The sequence below is a fragment of the Tachypleus tridentatus genome, chromosome 9, assembly GCF_004210375.1.
Source record: "Tachypleus tridentatus isolate NWPU-2018 chromosome 9, ASM421037v1, whole genome shotgun sequence".
Lineage (NCBI taxonomy): Eukaryota > Metazoa > Arthropoda > Merostomata > Xiphosura > Limulidae > Tachypleus > Tachypleus tridentatus.
The window spans coordinates 49,698,281-49,726,198 of record NC_134833.1 but is presented as its reverse complement, the minus strand read 5'-3'; the positions used below and the strand labels follow the sequence as shown (position 1 = coordinate 49,726,198).

Sequence of the window (27,918 nt, the reverse complement as noted above, 5' to 3'; positions counted from 1 at the left end):
AACCATAATAATTTGTATACATATCGCAATTTATTTAATTTCTAAATCTACATTATTATTTAATTATTCAAAATTATATTACCTTACGTAATACTTTGAAGGCTCATTCCTCGGCAATGCTTGTGTTTGTTTGTTTTTTATAGCAAAACCACATCGGTTGTCTGCTGTGTCTACTGAGGGGAACCTAGCCCCTGATTTTAACGTTGTAAATCCGTAGACTTATCGCTGTTCCAGCGGTAGACAAAAATAATATACAAATATATTTAACACATTTGTCACATAAGAATGTAGCTTAAGTTTAAATGTTGTAGTTCCTTCTGTTAATTCATAAAAATAAAAGATAAATGTGTTTTGGATTTATTAAACAAATAATAATAGGATACATGATTTGTTACCCACTTTAAATTACTTGGTTAATTAATTTTAGCAAAAGTTGTTACTGGTTGTTAACCATTTAAAAGCCAAATTCTTAATGTTTTAAAAGTTCCTTTTTTCTTTCAGTAGTTTGCTTCTGAAGTAATTTTTGACATACTTTTTGGTAAAATTTGCTTGAAAGAATTCAAACACACAAAGCAAGGATATATCACAATTAATATGGTTATTTCTATTAGTGGAATTAATTTTATTAATAATATTTGTTAATTTCAATATTACACTTTATATCTTTGTCAAAATATGTTGTTATTTTTGTTTCTTTATATTAAAAAGGTTAAATCTATTGATACTAGCTTTTAAACATTTGAAATTGTTTCAAATTTTGTCTTTGAAGCTAGTTAGTTCTTAAGTTATGAAACAGCTGAAACTGTTTGAGTTTTTTTCATGATGCTAGGCTTATGTATAATTATTTCTGATTTATCTGGAGCTAGGTAGTCCTCACGTAGGGAGGAACTTCTCAAAAATAAAGTAAAGGTACTCGGCTGGATAAAGTGGACCTGCTTTTGAAAAATCTATGTGTAAACATAAAAAAGACAAAGCAGCTCAAGTACGTCCTAGTTCTAGCAGCACCTTTATAAATGAGCTCCAGTGCCCAGTACCAGCTAGTACTGGTAAAATTTCACCCATGTTCGCAAATTATTATCAGAGTACTGAAATATTTTCTGGTTTAGTCCATGGAACTGGGTAGTTCTTAACTAGGGGTGAACTTTTAAAAACAAAAGTAAGGGTAATCAGCTGGATGAAGTGGATCTGTTTTTTTTAATAAAATAAAAATATATGTGAACACATAAAAAAATGACAAAGCAGCTCACATAAGTCCTGGTACTAGTACCATCTTAAGAACTAATTTCTAACACTCAGTACTCCAAAATGTTGAAATTGTTTGTGATTTGGTCCATAGAAATAGGTAATCCATAAGATATTACCAAAGTACTAAAATTCATTATATAGTATCCAATACAATATGTTAAGAGGATCTTTCAGGAAAGAAAACAATCCATCCCAATTTTTGACTTGTACCATTTTGAAGAACATATGACATCACAAAGTACAGCTATTACCTTTTGTATTCATAATCTATGACACTATACCACAGTCCTTGAAAATAAAAAAGTACATTCCAAAATATCAGGTTTGAACTAATTATTCTGATACGAAACCTTACCTCTCTCATTAATAGTTTTTCTTGATTTTGTGTTTTTTCTGTATGCCCAATTTTTATCACTAGCCTTGAGGCTTCTATATTAACTCATGTGTTTCAATGTGCTATTGTTGTTGTTGCTCTTCAGGATGCAAATGAGCATGTGTAGCTAACTTTTCTACATTGATTGTTTAACGATTACTTTTCAATTTGACACTCATGTGTGTTAATATAACTTTTTCACTCATAAACGTTTCAGAAAAAATTAGTTTTCTTGCTTATCTATGTGGAAGTAACTACAAAGACATTACCTATTGTGGAAGTATTTATTAATGGAATTTCATTTTCTACTATTTTCTGTACCTGTACATTTTGTGGCCTATTGTTTTCACGTTATTATTTCATGAGTCTCAGTAGTATCCATTTTGTCTGGTGTGAGACAACAAGACATTGTTCATGCTAGCATCTCTGTTTTAACCAATCTGCGAACTTCTTCCCCACGTCAATAGAGAAATTCTTTAGAAGCCTCTTATGTGGTACCTTGTCAAATGCTTTTTGAAAATCCAGACACCAAATCTACATTATTGTCATCTACATAAGCAGGAACGTTTTCAAAGAATGTCAAGAAAATTGTAAGGCAAATTTTTCCCTCAGGAAAATCATGTTGACAATCCAATAAAATCCTCAACTTTGTTAAATGACTTTGTAAAGCAACTTTTAAAAGATTTTCCACAACCTATGTAAGACTAATAGATCTATAATTACTGGTATAACTTTTTATTACCCAGTTTGAAAAAGGTAGTTATATTAGCTAACTTTCAATCCTCAGATAAAGTCTACTATTCCGGGACCGACAAAATAAGCAGTAATTCTTGTTTGTTTTGTTTTGGAATTTCGCACAAAGCTACTCGAGGGCTATCTGTGCTAGCCGTTCCTAATTTAGCAGTGTAAGACTAGAGGGAAGGCAGCTAGTCATCACCACCCACCGCCAACTCTTAGTCTACTCTTTTACCAACGAATAGTGGGATTGACCGTCACATTATAACGCCCCCACGGCTGAAAGCGTGAAACCCCCGACCCTCAGATTACGAGTCGCACGCCTTAACACGCTTGGCCATGCCGGGCCACAATAAGCAGTAAGTGGCTCACATATTCAATATTTTTCCTTCTTCAAAACAATCTTTGGAGAAATATTATCTGTCACTGGAGCCTTATTGTCCTTTAAACTTTCTAATTTTATCTTAACCAGCTTAGAATTAATGTAATCATCGAGCTTGATCTTGTTTCCGCTTATCTTCAAGAGGTGGAATAATGTTCAATTCTTCATTGGAAAAAATGAAGGAAAAGCAAAATTTAATAACCTTTCCATCTCATAGCCATTAGAAAGCCCTCCTTTATCATTCTCCAAGTTTTCTACCCCCATTCTAAAATTTTGTTTATCTTTAATGTATTTAAAGAAATTCTTTCTGTTATTTTTTACATTTTTAACAAATTTTTATCATACATACTTTTATATGTCCTAACATCCTCTTTCACCCACTTTTCTTATATTTAATAATCTTCTGAGTCTCCTGTTACCCCAGTCAATTACAACTTCTTAAACTTATTATGTTTTTCTTTAATTTTATCTCTTTAACTTTTCTGGGAACGCATCTGGTTTTTATACTTACAGCTACACTTTTTTTTCTGTAAGGATTATGTTTATCTTGAATATTCAAAAAATTTTCACATTTGATTAGTGTTTTAAACTAACTCAACTGCCCCAATTCACAAGAGATAATTCTTGTCGCACCTCTGCAAAATTTGCAGCCAAGCGTCAAACCTAATAGAGCATTGATCATTTGCGTCCAGGTATTCCTCAATTTACACTCTCTCAATCATTACTATATTTAAAGTTAACAATTCATCTAAAGTAACATTGTTTCTAGTAGGTATATTGGGTAATTGGTGAAGAAATCCATCCTGAACATTTTCCAAAAATATTTATTCTTTTATGGTTTGAATATATAATCTCCAAACCTATATGCCTGAAATTAAAATGAATTATACTTACGACTTAAGTAACAGCTGAAATCTTAGTCTAATTGTAAAGTTTCTCACTGATTCAATTAGTATTGGTGGTCTGTAACCAATTTACACTAAAAGCCTTTTCTCTTTATATCCACTAATAGAAACAATTCAGTCTCTTGCTATTATCTGTTATATCCTCAGTTTTAATAGGGTGTATCTTACACTTTCCTTTTTAATACTCACTCTCTATTAAATTGTCTGTTACCCTGCATTTCTGTCATCAACATTTAACAATTTTTCAGCTATTCCCAATACGTTAAAATCCTCCATTACTACCAGTGCTCTAAAGTCATTAATTATTTTTCTAATACTTATAACGTTAAAACAGTAACAATCAAGCCTCATCCACATACTTACTCCTATACTTATTTCCTATGCTAAATTTGCTGTGCCACTTATTCTTTTTGAATTTAGTCTTACTTGGCCCTCACCACTGTTTAATACTAGTTTAAAACTTCTCTTACAGCTGAGTTAATAATATTAGCAAAGAAGTCAGCCCTTACCCTCTTTAAGTGTAAACCATCCATTTAAAAAAATCTTTCTTCCACTGAACTCATTCTCCAAGTCCAACCAGTCAATCTGCTCTTCCTTACATATTAACGTAAGCCTAACATTTAGCTCTAGTAACCTATTTATAAATTCATTCTTACAGTTAATTCTAGGCAGTATCCCTGACAAAATTATACCATGAACTTCATCTTTAAATGTTTTTATTAACTTTTTGTACTTATTAATTAGTTACTTTGACCTCACATTATTATTCCGTACATGCATAACAAACAATGTGCTATCCCGTTTATTATATTTTTGGCTCTCCCAGGTATATCCTCCATCTATGCTCCTGGGTAGCATTAACTATTTTTCGTTCCTGTTTACTTCACAGACTATTTTATCCACATGTCTTTTGAAGGAATCACCTGTAACTATAACCTCCTTATCATTCACATCCTTTTATAACCCTTTTGTTCTCCTTCCCCGCAATAATTCCTCACCTGAAGGAGCTGAAATTTGTTGCTCAACATAATAGGTTCATTATAACTAAATTCACTACTTTTTGCTCTAATTGTACTACTTCTAACTTCCTGACAGTCATTGTTATCTGATGTATTCCTTGCATGTAAGAGCAATATACATTTAACAATATCAGTTACGTGAATTTCTAAATAGAAATTTGATTAAAATAAACTTCGATAATAAAGTAAATACACATTAGTAAATCCGGTATAATTATATATATTTAAGCCACGTTTTGTTCGTAATGCTAAGTTTAGTCGTATTCTTCAAATTGGCTCAATGCTTTAACCTCAAACAGAAGTCTCACTATCAAATCACAGGTAAATTGAAATGTTTTATCATTTTTTAATTATTAAAGCATCATATTTAAATTAAGATATTTTAATATTTTACAAAGCCCGAACAGCATCACAGTTTCATTTTATAATTTGAATGATTTATTAAGATTTGGTTATAAAGACCGTGTGTCACAGTCGTTATATTTTCGACTCTAATGTGGAGCTTTCACGTCAAATACCAATCGAATCGGTATTTTATGTTAATTTTGTAGATTTTTCTAAATATTTATTTCACATTTAAAATAACTTCTTTCAATATTCATTAAAATATAAATACCTTCATAGGTGAAATCAGGGACCATATCGTATTACAAATAAACACGAGTGTTAAACTTGACGTAAGTATCTCTTCACTTCAATAGATGGTGCCACAATACATGTTATTGGTGTTTTTCAACTTTTTGCCCTTTCAGCTATTGTTAACTTTCTTTCTCTACTAGTACTGTGTTACATTTAAAATATAATTAAACTACTTTACTACCGATATAGAGTTGGACGATAAAATACAAACACTTACCTTAAAAACTGATATTCATTTGTGAGGTTATAAAGATTTTGGAAATAAACTGCGAAAATTATGAAGTAAAATAGTATTTTTGTACATCCTGTAAAAAATCACCTTGCACTTGAACTGTTCAGAGATCGAGTGGAAATAATTTCATTAAATAAGAATTTTTATTATAAATACTAAAAAAGATCAAAATTATTTTTAAAACTAAATATTTTGGAAACATTCTTGTCAACTTACAAAGTATTTCACCTGCTAATTTTATTTTCGAATGAAATATAATGGTAGATGTCGCATGTTACCACTAGTAACATACTATTGGCAGAGTGTTGAACTTTTTCTGCCAGTGGAAAGAGATAACTAAGCTTGGTTTTTATCATTTTAATTGACAGTTAAAAGATATATTCCTAGAAATAATCTATTCTCAAAGCACAATGTACTTGAGTTCAATTTTGTTGCATTGCTACGAAAATGTAGCTTCTTTTGCACAGTTTTAGATATACTCATGTAAGATGTGATGGAATAATGTATTTGTTTTTTATAAAATATTGTGATCTAAAATTGAAGTTGTAATTAACAGGAACAAATTATTTGTAATTTTATAGCACATAAATTGACACTAGCTTTTATTCTTAATTTAAAATAAACTATTAACGATTGTGCACTGCTTTTTATTCTTTCTTCATAAGAAAAAAGTAAAGATTTTAAAAGTACATAGTAATAAAATTATATGACATCATTACCTCCTCAACTGATCTACAAATCCATATGTAAAAACGGCTCGTTTAGGTTGAGAAAATTTTGGGTTGAGAGAACAACGTTGTTCACTCCTCTACGTAAAAAAAAATTCTCAACCCAAACGAGCCGTTTTTACATATATATTTCTCTACAAGTGAGTTTTCTCGACATCACTGATTTACAAATCTACTATTATATTTTATAAAAGTAAATTTTATTTGATACTCAGGTTGGATTCACTGATTGTAAATTCCATACAAACTGATGTTGGATATGTATTTTTATTTTTGCAAGCATTAAAAATATTGGAGCATTTTTGTTAACATTGTCGTTAGTGTATAGTTATGTTTAAGCTATGAAAATCATTACATTGGTTACATGAAATTAAAAATTGTTACATAATATATAATACAAATATCAACAAATTTCATCTTTATTACCAAAGCTTTACTCTTCTATGAAACAAATTTTATATTAACAACAAAATTTCAGTTTACAAGTATACGAGGGCTGTTCAAAAAATACGCGGACTGTTTGAATTGCGCGGCTCAGGTTAGTTCAAGGGGAATCCGCTTGGTGTCGCTAGGTTTGCACATATCAGCTGATTACGACGCCATTTCCCGATTGCAGATATATTCATTTGTGTATTAGCTACGCGGTTTTAAATGAAGTGCGATTTTTTCGTTTGGCGGATTTCAGAATGAATGACCTGAAGGAGCAACGACTTGCTGTGAAATTTTGTGTTAAACTTGGAAAATCTGCAACTGAAACTTTTGCTATGCTTAACACGGTTTACGGTGATGTTGCTATGAAGCGTACGGCATGTTTCAAGTGGCATGAACGTTTTAAGGATGGTCGACAGTCCATTGAAGATGATGAGCGTCCTGGACGTCCTTCCACGTCAACTGACGACTCACACGTCGACAAAATCAACACCCTGGTGCGGGCAAATCGACGTCTGACTGTCAGAAAGCTTGCTGAAGAATGTGGGATATCAGTTGGACCTTGTTACGATATTTTGACCGAAAAATTGAAGATGCACCGCGTTGCTGCGAAATTCAGCCCTCAGAACTCGTGAGTTTTTGGCCAAACACTCGATAACTGTTCTTTCCCACCCCCTCTACTCACCTGACCTTGCTCCTTGCGATTTGTTCTTGTTCCTCAAACTCAAAAGACCCTTGAAAGGAAGAAGATTTGAGACGATTCCCGAGATTAAGGCAAATGCGACGAAGGAGCTGGAGGACATTACAAAAGAAGCGTACCAGGACTGTTTCAACAAGTGGAAACACCGTTAGGATAAGTGTGTGCGTTGGAGAGGAGAGTACTTTGAAGGGGTCCCAGACCTGTAATTTCTAAATAAAGTACATTTTGTTTTATGACGCCAGTCCGCGTATTTTTTGAACAGACCTCGTATTACAACTTATTCAGACATTTACCTTTCCAGCATAACATATTCATATTATAACAATGTGGTTATCCTCAATTTCAAAATATACCCCTATTATGTATAACTTTATTATGTTCTAAATGCATTATTTTAACTAAAAAAATTATCCTATTCGTCGCAAAGTTATAATGTGATTAACTAATTCTTTAATGCCTATGTGTTTGAACTAACATAAAATATGAAATGATCATTCAAACACTCTACAATGCTATTCAAATGTTAACATAGGAACATTAAAATGATTCTGAAAAAAATATTATGACCTACGTCTATACACACGCTAATATTAATTTCTTTATAATACTTTTTTCTATTAATGTGATTTTATTTTCAAGTTGATTTATTTTTATCAACACTAAAACTTCTTTAGGTTATTTTCACTTTAATTTTTACTTTATCCCTTTCTTATTCTCGTTCTTATCACTTGAAACATTATAATAATCCTAGTGAACTTTTTACACTTTGTATCATATTTTAACTGCATTTAAAACAGAATAAGAATCATTTTCGTTCTCCCGAAAGGGGGCCAAAAGCTATGGAATGCATCACCTATTTTAACTACTTTTATATACAAAGTAGTATATTGTCTGTCTGTCAATCAATCAGTAGACACAAAAATGCTGATGTATAATAAACGCTGAATGTTGCAATTTGTACTGTCGTGACATCAATAAAATGTGCATATGCTACGACCCACGAGAAAAACAATGCACTCTATAGTCTACAACGCAGCATGACGTATGAACTTCAAAAGAAATAAATAAAAATACTTGTTACTCGTGCTCTTTTTTTATTTACTCTTGAAATAGGACACTTTAAGAGACCCTGCAGAAATACATCTTGTTAGGACTACATTTTTTTTATGCCGAAGGAAAATTAGAAAGTGATAGTTTAGTGTCTGTAAATGTTTATTATTAAACTCTCAACTTAACGTCGATATTGTGTTTTTTGTACATTGAAATGATTGTATGTTTTTATTTTTAATTTCGCACAAAGCTACTCGAGGGCTATCTGTGCTAGCCGTCCCTAATTTAGCAGTGTAAGACTAGAGGAAAGGCAGCTAGTCATCACCATTCACCGCCAACTCTTAGGCTGCTCTTTTACCAAAGAATAGTGGGATTGACCAAAACATTATAACGCCCCCATGGCTGAAAAGGCGAGCATGTTTAGTGTGATGGGGATTCAAACCCGCGACCTTCAGATTACGATTCGAACACCTTAACCCACCTACCCACATTGAAATGAGGTAATGACCGATGACAATTCTATTTGGAAGAGGGCGGGTGCATTGAAATCAACCACAAAACAAACGTCGAACAACATACAAAATGGGTAACAATGTATTTTGTGTTATAATTTGATTGTTTAACATTACTTTGCACTTGTACGTTAACACATGAAATTAATTAATATTTATATTTTTTTCATTATTTTTTGCTCTTGTTGAATATAAAATAAAAATGTCTACATAAATAATGTATCCTGCGTTAGTGAAGAAATGAATATATTGCCTGTTTGGTAAGGCTTTTACATTTAATATCTATGTTTTTCAAGACAACAGTAAATACACGATTTAATAACTTATCTCAATGATTTTAGTATCGAAAACTTACATCTGCATTATTTGACCAATACATTACATGATAAAAGTAGGCTCAGCTATTTCATTAATTGTTAATTTATTCCTAAATGCATGTTTCAATCGAAAGTTACTAACAGAATTTACAGGACCAAACAAACAGTAAATTATTTTTTGCCACGTAAATTTTGACCTAATGAAGCTATATTTTATTTAACGTCACAAAATATTTCGTTCATCTTAGAATATATTTTGAAATCGGTGAAATATTTAGTATATTTACAGAGAAGGTGAATTATTAAATTATAGGAAATGTGGGACCAAAAGAGATGTTTTATTCATATTCAAAGAAGAAAATGAAATATTTTATCGGAAAAAATGTTTTTCGTTGTAAATAATGAGTGAAACGAAGGGAAAACTTTAAGAAGGAAGTATAAGTCTTAAAATCAATTACTTGGAAATTAATTCGTGATTCGTCATTTTCAGCATTATGGGTTACAGAACTTATTCTTTTTGTAGTGTTTATATTAGAGCATAAAAATGAAAACTCAATATACTCTTAATAGATATATTTAAATATATACTATATATATGAAAGAAAAAATTGCTGAAACTTTGTCAAGTGAAAGAAACAACATTGTAAATTAAAGAAGTTCAATATCTTTTTACTAGATGGCGTCAATGCTGTTACTTCATTTTGATCCAATTCAAAATTCTTTTAGAAAATTTTAAAATAAAAATAAATTATTTTCATCAAATGTTACAAGGAAACTGGAATGTACATTAGAAAAATAAGTAGGGATAATTTCAATCACATATTTTGTAGAAAAATCTAACATGATAGAACTTGGTTTCACTTGGTTCTACGTGAAATTCTTAACTGAGATCATCTTATTAATAGCATAGGTATTAACAACTTGGCCATAGAGCGATATCCATTCTACATACACTCTATTAATTAATATGAGTGGTTTTCGTAAATGGTTGATTGTGAAACTGTCGCAAATAATTTATGTTCCAAATTCTATATTTGAATAACTTTTTCACAGAGTTACTCCTAACAGACAATGAAAGCATAAGAGATATTTAACAATCATGTATTGAAATATATTTCAATTAATCTTTCAGAACAGTTTTATAAGGGTTATAATCCAAAGCATACCACCTGTGTGAGTTTGAATTTTCTCTCTCTGTGTCTTTCTCTGTTCTTTATTTCTTGAGGATCTCGGTTGAATATTACAGTATTTAGTAAAAAGTTGGTTTGCGATACTTCAAATAAGAATAATAACAGTTGAAACAAGATGGTTAGCAGAACAACTAGGACACAATTGATTTGAGTGATATGAATAAAATAGTAGACAGAAGATTTGGCTGTGAGGCACGGATGACACAAAAGAAACAGCAATGTTACCAGCCTTTGCCAAGTGCTCCAAACGGATGACGCTGAAACGATTGCTTTTAAGGATGAGTAACATCCGTATTAACAAAGAAATGGATAAGGCTTAGAAAGACAATCCTCGGGTATTTTGAAACTTTACACACGACTGATGTAACAAGAGAAAACATCAGAACGGGTCTAAGAGTAATCTCCAGCAGTACCATATCAAATGGAAATGACTCTTAATGAGGAGTAAATAGCACAAGAATAAAGTTAACTTAACCGAATCTGGCTATCAGCAAGTTTTATGTTAATGTTTACGGAAATGCGTATAAGTGCCAAGAAAAAGTTAAATATTGGTGAGAAAAAAATGACAATCCTTTGTAAATTAACAGATAAAAAAGACAGCGTGTTTTACATACTGTAGTTTCGAAAGTCGTTACTTGTCCTTACAGCAACTGAACGAATGTGACGAATTTTGTTTACCATGTAATTGAAATACAATCATCATTTTATTATAAACAAATTAAAATCCTGTCTCTTTACCATACAAACAGTATGATAATGCACATTGGTATTATAATCACTAACTGACGGTATCTGTTCAGGAAACAAAAGCTGTATAATGTTCAACGTTAACTTACGTTCTCTTTCTTTCTATTTTGTTAAATCCCTAATGATCTCATTAAACGCTAATTACATACCCTATTTTGTGGAAGGTAATAATTAACTCATTTAACTGATTAGGTATTTATGTCTAACTCCTAAACCAAAGTGTATTAAAAAATGGAAACGTTCGATATTTCAGGAGTTTCTCCTTAAACAAAGGAGACCATGCACACTTTAAATAGTTTCCAGTTACACTGTAAAAAAATTACGGTTATCGGCCCGATAACTCTGCAATACGGATACACATTCATAATAGGTCATCTTTTAAGTAAGATGAATATTCTTGCCCAGTATAGTGTAAAGTTTCATTTTATTCAAATTCAAAAGTTCGGTTGAAATTGTTAATACTTGAAAAACCAGGTACATACATTCTTACAGTACGAATAATCCAACAATTCCCATTAAAGTTATACATGAATCATTAACCAGATAAACCACTTATACTTTTTATCAAAGAATTAAGACCCATGTTTGATATGAATTGTTCTTTTAGCTATTGTCTGTTTGCATTGATAAATAGTGTACTAAGTTAATTTAAACAAAAATCAGTTCAACCTGCAGGACGTAACTGCTGAAATGTATGCTTTAACAAGTAACTTAAGTTATCTGTTCTTTGTTACTTCAAATTTTGTTTGGAAACTCTTGTGTTATACATGATGAAAATTGATTACAGTCAATACTAGTATTTGTAAAATTTGGGAAACAATATATTGTTTTAATAACATAACGTAAATTCCTTAGATAGTATCAGTAAAATTGGAAAACACTTAAATAAGTGTTGTTGTTTTTTTACATTTAACACACCGACTTCTATTATTGTACATACTTATATTTTTATTACATCATAATTGATTTTACTTTTTGAAGATGTAATTTAATGTATGCAAGAATTAATATACAGGAGTGCCAAAAGTTAGTTAAAAGTTTTTGATTGCGTTAAATATATGATACATTTGTCTTTGAGAGTGAAGGATCTGCTTGGCTTTTAAAAGTTCACACATTCTCCTTTATTGAAAGCTAGAACACAATTTTCTTAAGTTTCAGTTGAGTGTGTGTGTTTTCTTAAAGCAAAGCCCCACTTGGCTATCTGCTGAGTCTACCGAGTGGAATCAAACCCCTAATTTTAGCGTTGTAAAGTTTGAGTTGGACATGTAAAACATTTTTATATACTTGAGACAACTTATTTGCATTTAGTCCAGTGTTTCTGGCCAGGCATGGCCAGGTGGGTTAAGACGTTCGACTCGTAATCCAAGGGTCGCGGGTTCGAATCCTGGTCGCACCAAACATGCTCACCCTTTCAGCCGTTGGGGCGTTATAATGTAACGATAAATCCCTAGCACAAAGTTGGCTGTGGGTGGTGATGACTAGCTGCCTTCCTTCTAGCCTCACACTGCTAAATCAGGGACGGTTAGCGCAGATAACCCTTGAGTAGATTTGAGCTAAATTAAAAAAAAAGAAACAGAAAACTGTTCTTTAATATATGTTTAAAATATTTTAATTGTTGAGTCTATAGTATACATATCGAGGAAAATTATATAAGTAACTTGTATGTGAGCTACGTTATATACGTGTAGGTTTAACAGTTTGAATCTTTGAAATATGCATAAAAAATACACGACTACATCCAAGAAAATAAAGTCCTTTGTCCAACCATGTTCTTCAGCATGAAAATCTCAATAAGGAATAAACGCCTTGGTAGGAAGAAGCCTTTTCAACTGAGGAGTCTTTCATATAGTGAAATAATTCAGCCTAGCCCGGACATACGTCATCAGGTTTTGTCGATAAATCTGAAAATATAAGCCGTTATTGTGAAATTAAGAACTGATCGAAGACTCTTATTCACGTATTTCATTATGTTGAACAAGGCCACGTTTCAGAAATATTTCTCTTTTGTCTGTTTTCATCTTGCAATGGAATGAAAATATCTGGTAGTGTGACGTTCCACGTGGCTGCATGTTTGTCGGATCTTATTTTAGAAAATATATATATATCATCTCCGTTCAGAGCGAATTTGACATGAACAACTGAACAGTTTGATCTATATTTACAGAAATAACAGCTTATTATTCATGTCGATGTATGATAAAATTACACATATTATTTATTTGTTTATTTTCGTACAAAGGCAGTCGCGCGTTACCTGCGTTAGCCGCCACTTTGAAATTTGAAACAATGATATGTTTGCAGACTCACATCGCGAGAAACCAGATTTCGATATCTGTGGTGGGCAGAGCGCAGATATCCCATTGCATAGCTTTGGCTTAATTCTAAATAAACAAACTAATGTGTATGATTAATTTAATAAAGAAGAATAAAAAAGCCAAATAAATCGATAATGTCATGAACAAGAATGAGACACATATAAGTAAAAGAACAGTTACAAATAATTAATGAAATGTGTAAATAAAGAGGCATTAAAATATACAGAAATACCCCTGATAAAGACAAATTTATAGTGTTAATGTAAAAACTCTTTTACTAATGTTGTGAGAACTCATATGGTCTGTTAGTTATGGCCCTTAACTTACAGTTTACAGATCGTGGGATAAGATTCGTGTCAGAACAAAGATGCTCATTCTTTCAGTCGTAGAGGCGTTATAATGTGATGGATAATCTCAGTATTCGTTTTTAAAGACTAGTCCAAGAGTTGACAGTGGGTAGTTTGTACTGGATGCTGTCTCTCTAATCTATCACTGCTAAATTAGGGACGACCAGCACAGATAGACCTCGTGTAGCCTTGCGCGAAATTCAACCACAGCCAAACTAATTAATTAATGTTCTCGACTCTGTGGCACCATGAACATATTATGGTTTTGTACACAGTTGAAGCAGTTAAACAAAGTAAAGAAATCATGTAACACAGATGTTGAAATAAGATAAAAATGACATGGGAAGAATTTCAAATGAATATTAATGGAATGTTGACTTGTTTCTGTGTGTAACATTGTTCCTTGTTCACTGGAACATTAACGTAATACTATGTCAAAGAATGTGTAACATTAAACAAAATTTACTACTTATAGAGAGTTTAATATGCTGCAATAACTCGATTTGAATACGCAAATCAGCAAGTACCATGACAACCACAACCTAAATGGAACGGAAAGTATCGAAACTACATTATCACGATATTTAGCGATACGTTACTAATGTGATGTCACTTAAAACTGATTGATTTTGCCTTCTGGTTAAGGTAGATAACGTTTCTTTCCTGCTTAAGATAATTAAGTTGTATTCAGATTGAGAAGTTCGAGCTTCCAAGATTAGAATATCTCTTAGAAAACAAACAAATTTCAATCGACTTGAAGCACCCGAACCATCCAAATAAGGAGTTCGTAACAAACAAAGCGGCATTCTGTAACAGATGAAAATACACAAAAGATCTGTGGCAGAAGACATTGACTTTTTTCAAACAGTATTAACATGCAATAACCAAGAAGTATCTCCATGTGAAAAACCGATACAAGTCACGTTTACACCAATGCTTCCACGACATATGAGTTTAACTGTCAGATATCTCATGCAGATAGAAAACGAAACGAGTATTCATGTTTTACCATATCATGTCATCAATGGGCTTTCGTGTATTCGGTAGGTTGAACTGAAATTATGTTGAATATGGAAAGCCGCATGAAGGAGGAATGTGCTTTAAACATTACAACTTTGCGATGGAAACTTTTGTAACGAAAATTGCTCTGTATAATTATTCTTAAGATGCGCGGCTGTCAGGCAGAGTATAATCAGATATCACAAAATGGACTGTATCGACATGGTGAGGCTCCAATACCATTTTAGTATAATGTACTGAACCTTACGTAAGTTTTCACATAAATGTTTGTTAGTTTTTTTTCTTATAGCAAAGCCACATCGGGCTATCTGCTCAGCCCACCGAGGGTAATCGAACCCCTGATTTTAAGCGTTGTAAATCCGGAGACATACCGCTGTACTAGCGGGGGGCTCACATAAATGTATTAAAGAAATAAAACTGGAGTTAAATAGTACACAATAAATATTTAAAATGAGACTATTTTCACTCATAAAATATATACAACAGAAATAATTTTTATAGTTAATTATTTTATTGTATAATAATAAAAAAAATTTCGTCGTATTAATATTAACTAGTTAAAAATAAGAAGTGGGATCGTAACTGAATTTTAAAATACACATGATAAACGTATAGTTTAAAGTAGGGTAGTTGGTAGCACTGAGGGATGATTTCAAATAATTAATTATCTCAGAATAATTTTTAACATTTTTTTCTCCTTAAAATCGCAAATTGTAAAGATGTGAAGATTTTACAGTTGATTTGTTATATTATTATTTGTTATGTTATTTTTAATCTGGCACCGATATCACTCGTCAAGATTAGAAATATTCAACTATAAAATATTGTATTGCATATGTTTATTTTTTGTTTTAGTTGTAAGTTCACAAAGCTGAACCAGTTCTAAATTAATAGAGACCACAGTTAAGAGCTGCGACTGAATACCAAATAATCTTTGCACCATATCAGTACAATCAGAGTATGATTAAACCTTTGACCGTCTAACTAACTAGAAATAAAGTCATCTGAAAAAGGACTATTCGTCATGATCGTATTTCGTAGCCTTGAGTTTTCTGACGAAACAAAGAAAGAAAAAATTACCAACTCACAAAAGTATCATCCTTGGTAAGAGATATGCCACTTGAAAATAGGTACACTGTTATTTTTCGCCCTTCTCAGTTTCTCTATGATGCTTTAACAGGACCACATGGGATTTTATATGTATTTCCTATGTTGAAGTGACGCATATGCTAAAGGTAGAGCACAGCACTAAACTAAGACCATATAGGTTGAAATGTATGCCAAAAATTACGTTAATTATGATTCTTGATATGAAATGTAAAGTATAATTGAATCGTTAATATTAATTTGTTATATTATTTTCAAACGCTTTCATTTCTAAAATAAAAATAAAATGTTAATGTTGTATATATTTATGTATTTATTATTTAACATGATTCAAGCGATGACATTGAAATATCAGTCAATAAGTAGATCACGTATCAGACGGTGCACGTTCTATGATGTGCTCATCATTGAACAAATACTTCTCAATTACTTCTATGATTTACATGTCTCTGAATTTTAAATAATGAAAAATTACTCAGAATTGTTACAGTATAAATTAGTATAAATTGCTAACCGCCCTAAAAGAGTAATGTTTAATGAACTAAAACAAGCTAATTAGTTTTAGTTGTGAGATATAGCTGACCGAAAAAAAAAGGTACAAAAATTTAATAAAATATGTTTTAAATAAATTTTATAAAAGATATGGTGCAATATGCGCCATTATGCATATCGGTAAAGAGGAATGAATGACGTATCGGTGAAAATATGTATATACTACTGCTGTAAAAATCCATATTCTCAATACAACAAAATATGTTTTCCTTTAGTGTCTCTAGAACTAAAGGAGAAGTTTTTTCACCTTGGGTCAAATACCAGTCTACCCCTTCCTTAAATTTGTGTGCTTACCAGTACGTATTTTAGTCCAATTTAAACATTATATAAATATTCAGTGATGTAGAAAGAAGTTCCGGGGGGGAATGATACTTGACTAAATATGCATAAAAGCAGGTTCCTTGTTATCAAAGGCAGCTCAGTCTAAGGAAGTCTTGAGGCATACCTCAAGAAACTTAATATAATAATATAATTTACTGTTGCTATATAAATTAATTATGTAGAAGTGAGGGTGCTATAGCACCCTTTGTTCCGTTGCTTCTGAATGTATATATAATATATATATAGTACCGTAGAAGAGTATTAGGACAAGAGGATATTTTGTCATTCTTCCCATTTTGTGAGGCTAATTCTTCCATGCCTTTACAGGATGTAGATATCAACACTATGATACTGCTTCATTGATTTCTGTTGACAATTAAATGAGCCAAGGTGAGAATACTTATCATTCTTTAGAATTCCCATATACTTGTACTAAGAGCATGCCATAAGGGTTCTGCTGATCGAATGTACTGTCTGAAATAACTGTCATGGTACCTCATAAAGTGTCTTAACTATATAGAAAGAAGCTAGCAACGAGCTAGTATACGTTACTGGTATATGTTAGAAGAAACCAAATTAGTAGCACTCCACAAACAAACTTTGATAAAAAACAATCCTTGTTTAACCTTTTTATATTAAGTTGTGTTGTCATGCCATAACCACAGAAACGCAAGAATTGTCAATAGAATAGATAATTCGCATAAAAAACTTTACGTGATGTTGGTTGGACTTTTCGACAAATTGCAGCACATTTTAAATGCTTCCCCAACAATGTGAAATACACACTAGATCGTGAGACCGAGACAGGTAAATATGAAAATAGGAAAGGAAGTGGTAGAACACATAAACTCAATGATATTGATATTAGGTATCTTCGTTTATGTAACCTTCAGGACAAAAGGAAAACTGCCACTGATCTCAAGCATGAAATAAACAACCATTTACAAAATGACAAAAAGAGTCCAGGTCTATAGTATCAAGAAACCTCAACGAGAATGGAATACTTGGTCATGCAGCAGTTAAAAAAAATTACTTTGATATCCGAATACTGTCAAAAACTGGAATTTGCTAAAACATAAAAAAACATTTTTTTCCCTGTTATAGGCTGTCATTCTATTGTTCTTAATGTCAATTTATTACCGAAATACCTTGCTGCAATCTATTTCCATTTAATTCTTAGAATGAACCTTACTGCATCTATTATATAGTTACATATTTGCTTCCTTCCTATTTATTTTTAATGTTATTGTTTGACTACTGGCCTTCAATCTGTTTAATATGGCTTCCATCTTTTTTATTGAATTTGCAAAGAGACTTATATCATCTGCCAAACTAAGATTTGTTCATGTCTCACAGTCTATATTGATTTCATTATTCTCTAATTCAGTTTGTCTGAAAACTTCTTGCAAAGTTGCATAAAGAGTTTCAGAGATATTGGATCACCCTGTCTCACCCTTATCTCTATAGCACTGGTGAAACTTCTTTATCAAGATATATTTTTGCTGTTGTGTTTGTGTATATATATATATATATACATATATCTCTTAAAATTTCAAGATTGAGTCCTATTGTAGCTAAAGCATTTAATGTTGCACTGTGTTCTACAGAATCAAATGCTTTTATATAATCTATAAATCCCAAAACATTTTCCCTAAAGCAGGCTTGTTCTCTTAGTTGGTGTTCGTCTAAAATTCTTTACAATATTTTTATATCATTCTTGTGAATAGCGTGTGTATTTTCTTACAGGAAAGCCACATCGGAGTATCTGCTGTGTCTACCGAGAAGAATCGAACTCCTCATTTTAGCGTTGTAAATCCGTAGACTTACTGCTGTCCCAGCTGAGGACTTTATGAATGGTTTATATAAATAAGATAATAGGCTTACCGGACGGTAATTATTTATACCTTGCTTACCTCCATTGTTATATAACATGATGTTCTTCGCTTTTTTCTAATTATTTAACATATTTTTTAACTCCAATATTTTGTTAAACAATTTTATTATCTGCTTCAGTTCCATCTACTTTCAAATTATCGCATGTGACACACAAAGTTCCCGGAGTCATTCAAATAATACAATGACTCCCACAGAGCCTCAGCTCACCCTAACAGAGCATATCTGAGATTTGATATATCAAAAATGAAACAAATCAAAACGTACTTCTAAAGAAACTTTATAGGAGTGTATTAGAGACATGTCTATTAAAACCACAAACACTTTGATTAATTATGTTTCAACAATGTCTGAAAGTTATTAAATCAAAACAAAGACACACGAAATATTAATTGTTTGCTGAAGTCAAGAAATTCCACTGAGTTCCTGTTGTATTAAATATGAATATCAATAATATTTTAATGTTTCGTCTTGGATTTATCTTCCATTGTTCTTTCTGATGAGCTTGTAGTCTAATTTTGAACTTTGTCGTAACACTTTTGCACAGTAATCTATTAAATTATTAAAATAAGCCTTAACAAGTACTGTGCAATAATATAAAAAATCGTTACATAAATTATAAAGAATACCAGTGTTCAGGTTATAATGTAGGATATAAGAAGTGCCCTGGATTTTGAAAGAGACTGTGGAAGTAAGATCCACATTATAACCTGCGCTATGGTAATTTTTAAATTTATGCAGCATTTTTGTTATAGTTACTTTCCTGTAATTGTTAAAAGTTTTTTTAATTAATTTGTTTTACTATAGGTTTGGACTTGGTGTTTCTAATGCAGTTTTTTCTTTTGATATTAATATTTACTAAAGTGTTAAAATAATGTTTTACACACACACACACATATATATGTACATACTCTTAAGGCTATGTTCTTAATATTTTAATTTAGAAATCTTGTAATGCTTGACAGGGGCGTTTTTGCATTAAATAGTAACCTCATGTGAGGCTTAACATTTACTTTTATAAATTGACGTGACGTCACAAATGCCATATTAACTTGGGTTTGGCTTATTTTGAATTTCGCGCAAAGCTGCTCGAGGGCTATCTGCGCTAGTCGTCCTTAATATAGCAGTGTAAGACTAGAGGGAAGGCAGCTAGTCATCACCACCCATCGCCAACTCTTGTGCTACTCTTTTATCAATGAATAGTGGGATTGACCACACATTATAACGCCCCCACGGCTGAAAGGGCGAGAATGTTTGGTGCGACGGGGATTCGAACCCGCGACCCTCAGATTACGAGTCGAATGCCTTAACCCACCTGGCCATGCTGGGCCATTAACTTGGGATAAAATGTAATAGTAAAAACAACCATTTAGACAAACATTCAGCCAGTGACTTAAATACTTAAAAGTAGTTTAAAAAATCCACAAAACTACATATATCGATACGATAATACATATACATGTATTTAAATCTATGAGTGAATACAACAGAGCCAAATATCTCGTTAGGTAAAGAAAATCCGTTTTTTTTCTATATTTGTAATTTCTAGCTAAGCGTTTACAAACTATAGTCAGTTTAACTTTACAAAAATATGCAAAACAATTGCTATTGAGTTTAATTTATCTCATAAACTTCTGTGATACGTTAAGTTAGGCAAGCGGAAAGATCATAGACCACGTGGTTTAAGCATAACAGTCCTTAATTTGTTTCTGCTGACCACTACGATAACCAGGAATTATTAACAATATTTCCTTAAAATAGTTATACGAAAAAATATTGGTTTATTTATAGCAAGTACAACATCTTTAGCACATTCGAGTGAATAAGCACAGGCTGTTATTCGATACAACCTAACTTGGCAGCCAAGCCATGACGTAAAAGCTAAACAGGGTTTTCCAGGTTGGCGCCTCTCACTTGGCTGGTTTCCCGAGGCTCGTCACGTGATGTCGAGACTTGCAGGAATATATATATATATCTACGATACATCCCCAGTTCTCACTTCAAACACAGTTCAAAGTGCTTATGAGTTATTAGTGTAACACAACTTACTGCTCAGTAAATCAGATTATTTGTTTCTATCGAACTACTACTGAAGGTTATTTGGAACTATAGCCATGGCTTTTATGATGCCTGTCATTAAGCCTGAATTTGAAATTTATCCAAATAGGATAAAACCTTTACCTAAAAAGGCCAGAAAACACAAAAAGAACTCGCGGAGTATGCCAGTCACTCCTAAATTATCCAATTCTAATGAAATTGAAGTGGAAGATCGTCTGATAAGAGTTGTTGCCAATAAAAGTTTTAGCACGGGTAAATCTCGACGTGATTCCAACTATGCTTCCGAAGTTCATACACCGAATTCAGCATCACATATCTCACTTAATAAGTTCCACACCCGATTAGTAGACATGTTGAAAAGAAAGCTCCATCTACAGGACTCTGGATACAACTCGGAAGATGAAATGTCCACCTGTGATTCCGCTAGGAACAAAACGGCCACACGTTCGTCGTAGTTCATTGTCTTTGAACTCTTATTACTGTAAATATGTGTAAATGTGGTATGGTTGGTAACAGTGTATAATATATAAATAATTTATTTCATCCAGCACGTTTGTCAAACGACCATCTACAGATGTTTTGTAAGAAACCAAGAGGTAAATCAACATTTTGTTCACAGATAACAGATGTCAACATACGGTTGTCATGAAGTTTCATTTTTTTTTTTTACTTTTGTATGAGTTCTGATAAGTTCAACTATTTTGTTTTAACACTGTAAAATTTAAATGCGTAATATTATTACTCTCTAGAAATTACGTTATCACAAAATCGCGTACTTCCAGAATTTGTAAAGAAATATCTTTTCTTATTTATAATTCTTTTTGTATAAAGAGACAAATAAAGGTTTCATCTTAATTTCAGTTGTTTGTTTGGTCTTTTGACTCCATTATATTGCATAAAGCTAATCAAAACAAGTTAGCTTAAAATCGTTCAAAATATCTAAATCAACATTTCACTTACTTGGAAATTGTTTGTTTTTAGGAAAACTATTATGTTAAAAACATATATTTGTGTAATATATAATATTTATATATTTATACGAAATCATTTTCTCCTATATGAAAATCGAAATATTAGGTTCTTATATTCTTTTGAAACAAACTAGCTATTACTCTAAATACTGACGTATAGAAACATCGATTTTAAGTGATGATCATACTATCAAAGCTTAAAACTGGTCATTTTTAGATACACTCAGTTGAGAATTAGGCCTACTAGTATGTACTAAAGGATAGCACCGTCGGTCCAAAATATTGTTGCAAAGAAATTGGTTTTATCATCACGGAGTGGATTTTTCTAATCCCTGTTAATCTAGCAGGGTAACCCAATTGCCTTACGTATCCTGACCCTAATTCTGATTGGAAGCGATACTCATTGAACGTAATATAGACTGAATTCTTTCGCTCGGTTGGATGACCATTTTTATCTTCTTAGAAAAGGCTGAGCTTGAAAAAGTATTTTAACAAAACCTAAAAAAAATGAATATTTTGTTAAATAGGATGAGATAAAGTTAAACACTTCGAGTTTGGTAAAACACTAATATAAAATTTGTATATATATTTTTTCATACGAACACGGGTATTTAGCAACATGCAGTCATATACTTGATGTTAATGGTGGTCTGTTAACACTGCATTCTTGGAACATTGTAATAAAATTATTTTAATGGCTAGACTTGTACTGTGTACTGTATCTCTGTGTTTGTATTTTCATAGATGAATAAGTTATGTAAAGAAAGATAAATGAAATACTGTGTTGTATACAGTTGTGCCGGTTGGAACGTTTCCAAGAAGACTCAAGTTCGCTTGATTTCCCGCCAGACATTTTTGATATCTTGCCAACTAGCCAGCTCTTTGTGGAAAGAAGAAAAAAAAATGCCAGTAAGCGTCCAAATGATGTAAGACTTTTATAGACATGTGTAGATGCAGGTTCGAATTTGTCGCTCTCTGCAGGCTGAAACCTTTGATATGCAAAATATCAGTGAATCGTATACCCATGCACCACTATTTCTAGCACTTCTAAATAAGCTGTGTATAAAAAGGATTACAAGACTAAACAGGCTGTTTTACCAAGTTATTGCTAGACATCGTGTATATGTGACAATATATCATTGAACATATTTTTGCTGCAATAATAAATGGACAAAAGTATCGACGTCCAAAATGTTTGTTTGAAATATTCGTGCAATGTCATAACTGCACTTACCGTCCGTAATTTTTGATTAGTAAGCCTGGGGGAATGTAACAGGTCAAGAGCAACTACTTCTAAATTAAATAGTAGATTTTAACCTTCACTTTAATGATGTTCCCAAACTCTAATGTTCAATGACGCGAATCACACATCCTCGGGGTTAAAGTCTGACACACTGACCAAACGACCACATCGACAATAATCATACTTAGGTAACAATAATATGTATTACAAATTAGATAAAATAACATAATAATGTATATTACAGACTAGATAAAATAATATAGGTTAACATAGATAAGTTAATAATATATTATAGAGACCAAGTAAAATAACGTAGGGTTACATAGATAAGTTAATAATATATTATAGAGACCACGTAAAATAACGTAGGGTTACATAGGTATAGACACGTGAAGAGTAATTTAGCTTACCTAATAACGTAACGTAATATTTAGCCGTCCTCTTTACTTTACTACTTTAGATATATGAAAAGGAAAACTTTGTACCAAATACTGAGTTGCATTGAATTTTTGAAGTAAAATGTGTAGAATATTCTATGGTTAACAAACAGAAATGAATTGACACGCGACAGTTTCTAAGGGTAAATTATATAATTTATTCAGGTATAACATAAAATTTCCAGTTGATTACACTTGATTATATTTATCATAAGAGCCTGGCATACACAAGTTATTAGGACTTTCGGCTAGAATTTTGCGGGTCGCGGGTTCGAATCTCCGTCCCATCAAATATTCTCGCCCATTCAGCCATTGAGGCGTAATAATATAAAGGCCAAAGAGTAGCCCAAAAGTTGACGGTGACTACCTGCATTCCATCTAATATTTCACTGTTAAATTAGGAACGGCAAACGCAGATAGCCTAAACAAGAAAGCAATTTATAAACAGAGAATTTTGTATTAAAGGTGCTTGGATTACCCTTGATTCTATCTATCATAAACAAGAAGTTGTATTGTGATCCGTAAATTAAGCAGTCTAAATTTGCCAGTCAAAGTAAGTATTGAAAATCGTTTCAAAATCTGTCAAATTAGTATCACTATATTTGTTTGTGCAATTTTTATTACAGCATTTACTGTGTTCTGGATACTTCTTACACCAATTCTAAGAATAACCATCGCTCTCTATCTTCCATTTGGCCAGGTGGTTAAGACACTCGACTCGTAATCTGAGGGCCGCGGGTTTGAATCCCCGTTACACGAAACATGTTCACCCTATCAGCCATGGGGGAGTTATAACGTTTACGATTAATCCTACTATCCGTTGGTGAAAGAGTAGCCCAAGAGTTCGCGGTGGGTGGTTACGATTAACTGCCTTCGCTCTAGTCTTACACTGCTAAATTAGGGACAGCTAGCGCAAATAGTCCTCATGTGGCTTTGCGCGAAATAAAAAAACAACAACAAATAAATAATACTTTCCATTAAAATTGCTTTGTTTTTCTCATTTATTGATATTGTTAACACGAGTAATTTGTGAATATGTATATCTATTATGCGGGTTTATTTTAGGAAAACGTGTAATAAATATAGTTAATGTTAAAGATGTCAAAATTCAGTACGAACAGAAACAAATGCATTTTTTCTACCATGATAGAAAACTAATATAGGGTTAGGGTCATTTTATTTGTTTACAGTTATTTGCTGGGACTCGTGTTACTTCTTGACAATTTAAAAACAAATTAAAAAAGGGATGTGACTGCTGTTTTTATTATTTAATTAATGAAAAACATTAAGAAATATACGGGCTTTGTTTGTTTTAGAATGTCGCGCAAAGCTACATGAGGGCTCTCTGCGCTATACTGCCTTTAATTGTATCATAAAATTAAACATTTCTCAAAGTTGCAATTGTAACGGTATTCAATATGTTTTTGTGTAAATATGTCTACTAAAGTAATGCTTTCTTTGGGAACGTATTGAAATTAATTCATTAACCTTAGTTAAAGCTACACGAGGTCTATGTGTGCTAGCCGTCCATAATTTAGTTGTGTAACATTAGAGGGAAGGCAGCTAGTCATCACCACCCACCGCCAACTCTTGAAGTACTCTTTTAACAACGAATAGCGGTATTGACCGTCACATTATACGCACCTACGGCTAAAAGGCGAGCATCTTTGGTGTGACGGGGATTCGAACCTCTGAACCTCAGATTGCGAGTCAAGCGCCTTAACCACCTGGTCATGCCGTACCCTTGTAGTAATGAAGCACGTGTCATCCCTACTATACTATTTTTTTGTGAAGGATTGATATTACCCATCTGCACATTTACTTTATGCCTCTGTCTCTTAATTTATTATTTAATAAAACAATATCACAGATATCTGTTTTTCTACTAAATGATTAACAGAGTCAAGTTTAATTATACCTTTAACCTTCTTTTCCTTCTTTTGAAAAGATTTTTTCACTTGTTTGGAAGGATGCATTTATAACAAAGCTTTTTAAAGTAAAGCCAGATATATAAGAAAAGCTGGCTTCAAGAGATAACCATATCATCATTTACACAAGTATAATTTTTTAATTACTGGTAGTTATGAATAATTCTCATAAAATACTGTATTTGAAACTATGTCATCTAAGTGAATTATTTGACACCATTTTTTTACTTTTGAGTTATCATGTAATAAATAAAGAAATAAGAAAGAAGACCAAGAAATTCAAATGTTTGTTATAATATTTAAAGACATTTCCATAGATATTGTTGTAGAAGTAAAACAACATAGTGTTGTAAAGTTCTGACGGCCTGTTGAGGAGATATTTAATATACCGCTTTGATAAGCAATCCGAACCATCCCTTCATAAGCAGTGCTATCATATGCCTGATATTCATTTACAACTAAAGAAGTAATGTTTTCATAGTTTAGCTAAGGGTGTTATCTTTGGTGGTATACATCTGAATCTTTGAGATTGTTCTACTTATTGGTTTCCCTTGAAAAGCCAAATATAATATCATTTAGCAAAACAGCTTTCACTCATTTGAAAACCGCTATTCAAATAGAACTGTTTTCATGATCTTATCTGTATGAAATATCATAACTTGTTGACGGTTATGTTTACCGACAATGTCATCTATCTTTGTTTCGAGATGTTGACCTGGTTAAACGGACACCTGTTTATTTTGAACTGAAAATAAATAGGCTAATGTGACAAGGATAAAATCTTCGTAAATAAATCCAAGGGCTTCATTTTCTGTTCTTGTGCACCGGACTACTGTCCAGAAGATGTGAAAGCCTTCAAGAAATATTTTAATTTTGAAACACCAGAGGATGCATTAAAATTACGGAGAGTAAACACTGATACAAGAAAAAAGAAAATAAAAATGAGCCTGATGGAGCTTCTAAAACGTGGAAGCCGACTAAGACAAACCATATAACGATACAGTTCGTCTAATTTATAGAATATAGTTTAATTTTTTATTTATTCACTGCTATGTAGACATATTTTACAGCAAAATATGCTCTTCAGACTGTTATACTTTAAACTGGAACCAATATTTAGTTATTTAGAGGAAACTTATTTTCGTACAAAATCAGTCGTTACTTTGCCGAGACAAACAGAGCTGTTTTACTCAAAACTGTGTTGCCACCATATTGTTATACATGTTGAGAAATCCAGGGTAAATTAAGTAGCTTATATATGTAGCATAATGTAGGTTTTATATATATATACATATATCTTAACACTGCTTTCATACTTAAATATGTAGTATAGTATAGCTCATACACACACATATATATAGTTCAATATATCTTTGATACACATATTTTTCATATTATCAGAGTTACTAATAAAAGTGAAATATAAACTTTATACTTTTCTCATGACCAAATCAATCATAATTTCGTGTTGACCGGACGTGCTCTCCCACGTGTGACGTAAGGTTGAAGCTGTTTCGTACTATTACATCCTAGTTTCGATTGTGGTATTTCTTTATCAACTATTCTGAACAAGCGTAGTAACTCAGCACTAATTGTGAAAGGTATGATTACTCTTGATTCTATTTAGCATAAATAGTTTTTTCTCCGCACTAATTGTGAAAGGTATGTTTTACACTTGATTCTATTTAACATGAACGGGAGTGGTTCGTCTGTACTGTTGGTGAAAGATATGATTACACTTGATTCTATTTGGCACAATCAGTTTTTACTCCGTACTAATGGTTAAAGGTATAATTAAACTTGACTCTGTTAATCATTTAGTAGAAAAACAGATATCTGTACTATTGTTTTATTAAATAATAAATTAAGAGACAGAGGCATAAACTAAGATATAAAAAACATGCTATTTTTAATTTGTCAGGTGCCACAGAATGATAATTTAAAGGTGTTTTAAGTATTGTCATTTTTCGACTTCCAATCACTCTCTACGTAATTTGTTTATCGTAGTTCACTCTGACATTTTTAATCAGACAACAAGAAATTCTATATAGAAAAGAGCATTAGCTTGTTCACCTATATCACGTGTAGAACGTTTAAAAACGTACATTGCAAACGTCTTAGCCATGGTATAGCAACTCAGAGAATGCCTGTGCGTTTTCCAAGTACAAACTTTTATCTTGTAGTTCCGTTATCTATTTTACCAATTTAAAATATAAAATAATTTCCATTTGAAGGTAGATTAGTAGATATCCTGATGAATTTATAAAACTGTATTGTATAAACGGACACTTCGGATTTTGTATTGCTGGCACACACACACACACACACACACAGGAAAAAACAACTCATAAAAAATTAAAAAAAAATAATAGTTTAATTTACTCTAATTCTGCCTTAAATAATTTCAAGTGTCAGAGCTATTGAGAATTCCCTCCTGTTTCTATCATGAGCTAGTTTTCAGATGATAAGACGAGTATCTCTAGTTGTAGAGAAATACTGAGGTGATTATCAGGCGAGGTGAAG

At 32.1% G+C, this 27,918-nt stretch overlaps 1 protein-coding gene and 1 long non-coding RNA gene across 2 annotated transcripts; one reads left to right on the top strand and one right to left on the bottom strand.

The window, feature by feature from the left end:
• Nucleotides 1-12,786: 12,786 nt before the first annotated feature.
• Nucleotides 12,787-16,113, bottom strand: LOC143227076 (uncharacterized). Its single transcript, XR_013014856.1, has 2 exons — nt 15,974-16,113; nt 12,787-13,104 (listed from the first exon to the last, which is right to left on the bottom strand). It is a non-coding gene; the product is annotated as an uncharacterized LOC143227076 (long non-coding RNA).
• A 4,631-nt stretch (nt 16,114-20,744) lies between these two features.
• Nucleotides 20,745-21,673, top strand: LOC143225215 (uncharacterized). The gene has a single exon (XM_076454230.1). The coding sequence runs from the start codon at nt 20,873-20,875 to the stop codon at nt 21,269-21,271; it is 399 nt and encodes a 132-aa protein (XP_076310345.1). The 5' UTR covers nt 20,745-20,872; the 3' UTR covers nt 21,272-21,673.
• Nucleotides 21,674-27,918: the final 6,245 nt, after the last annotated feature.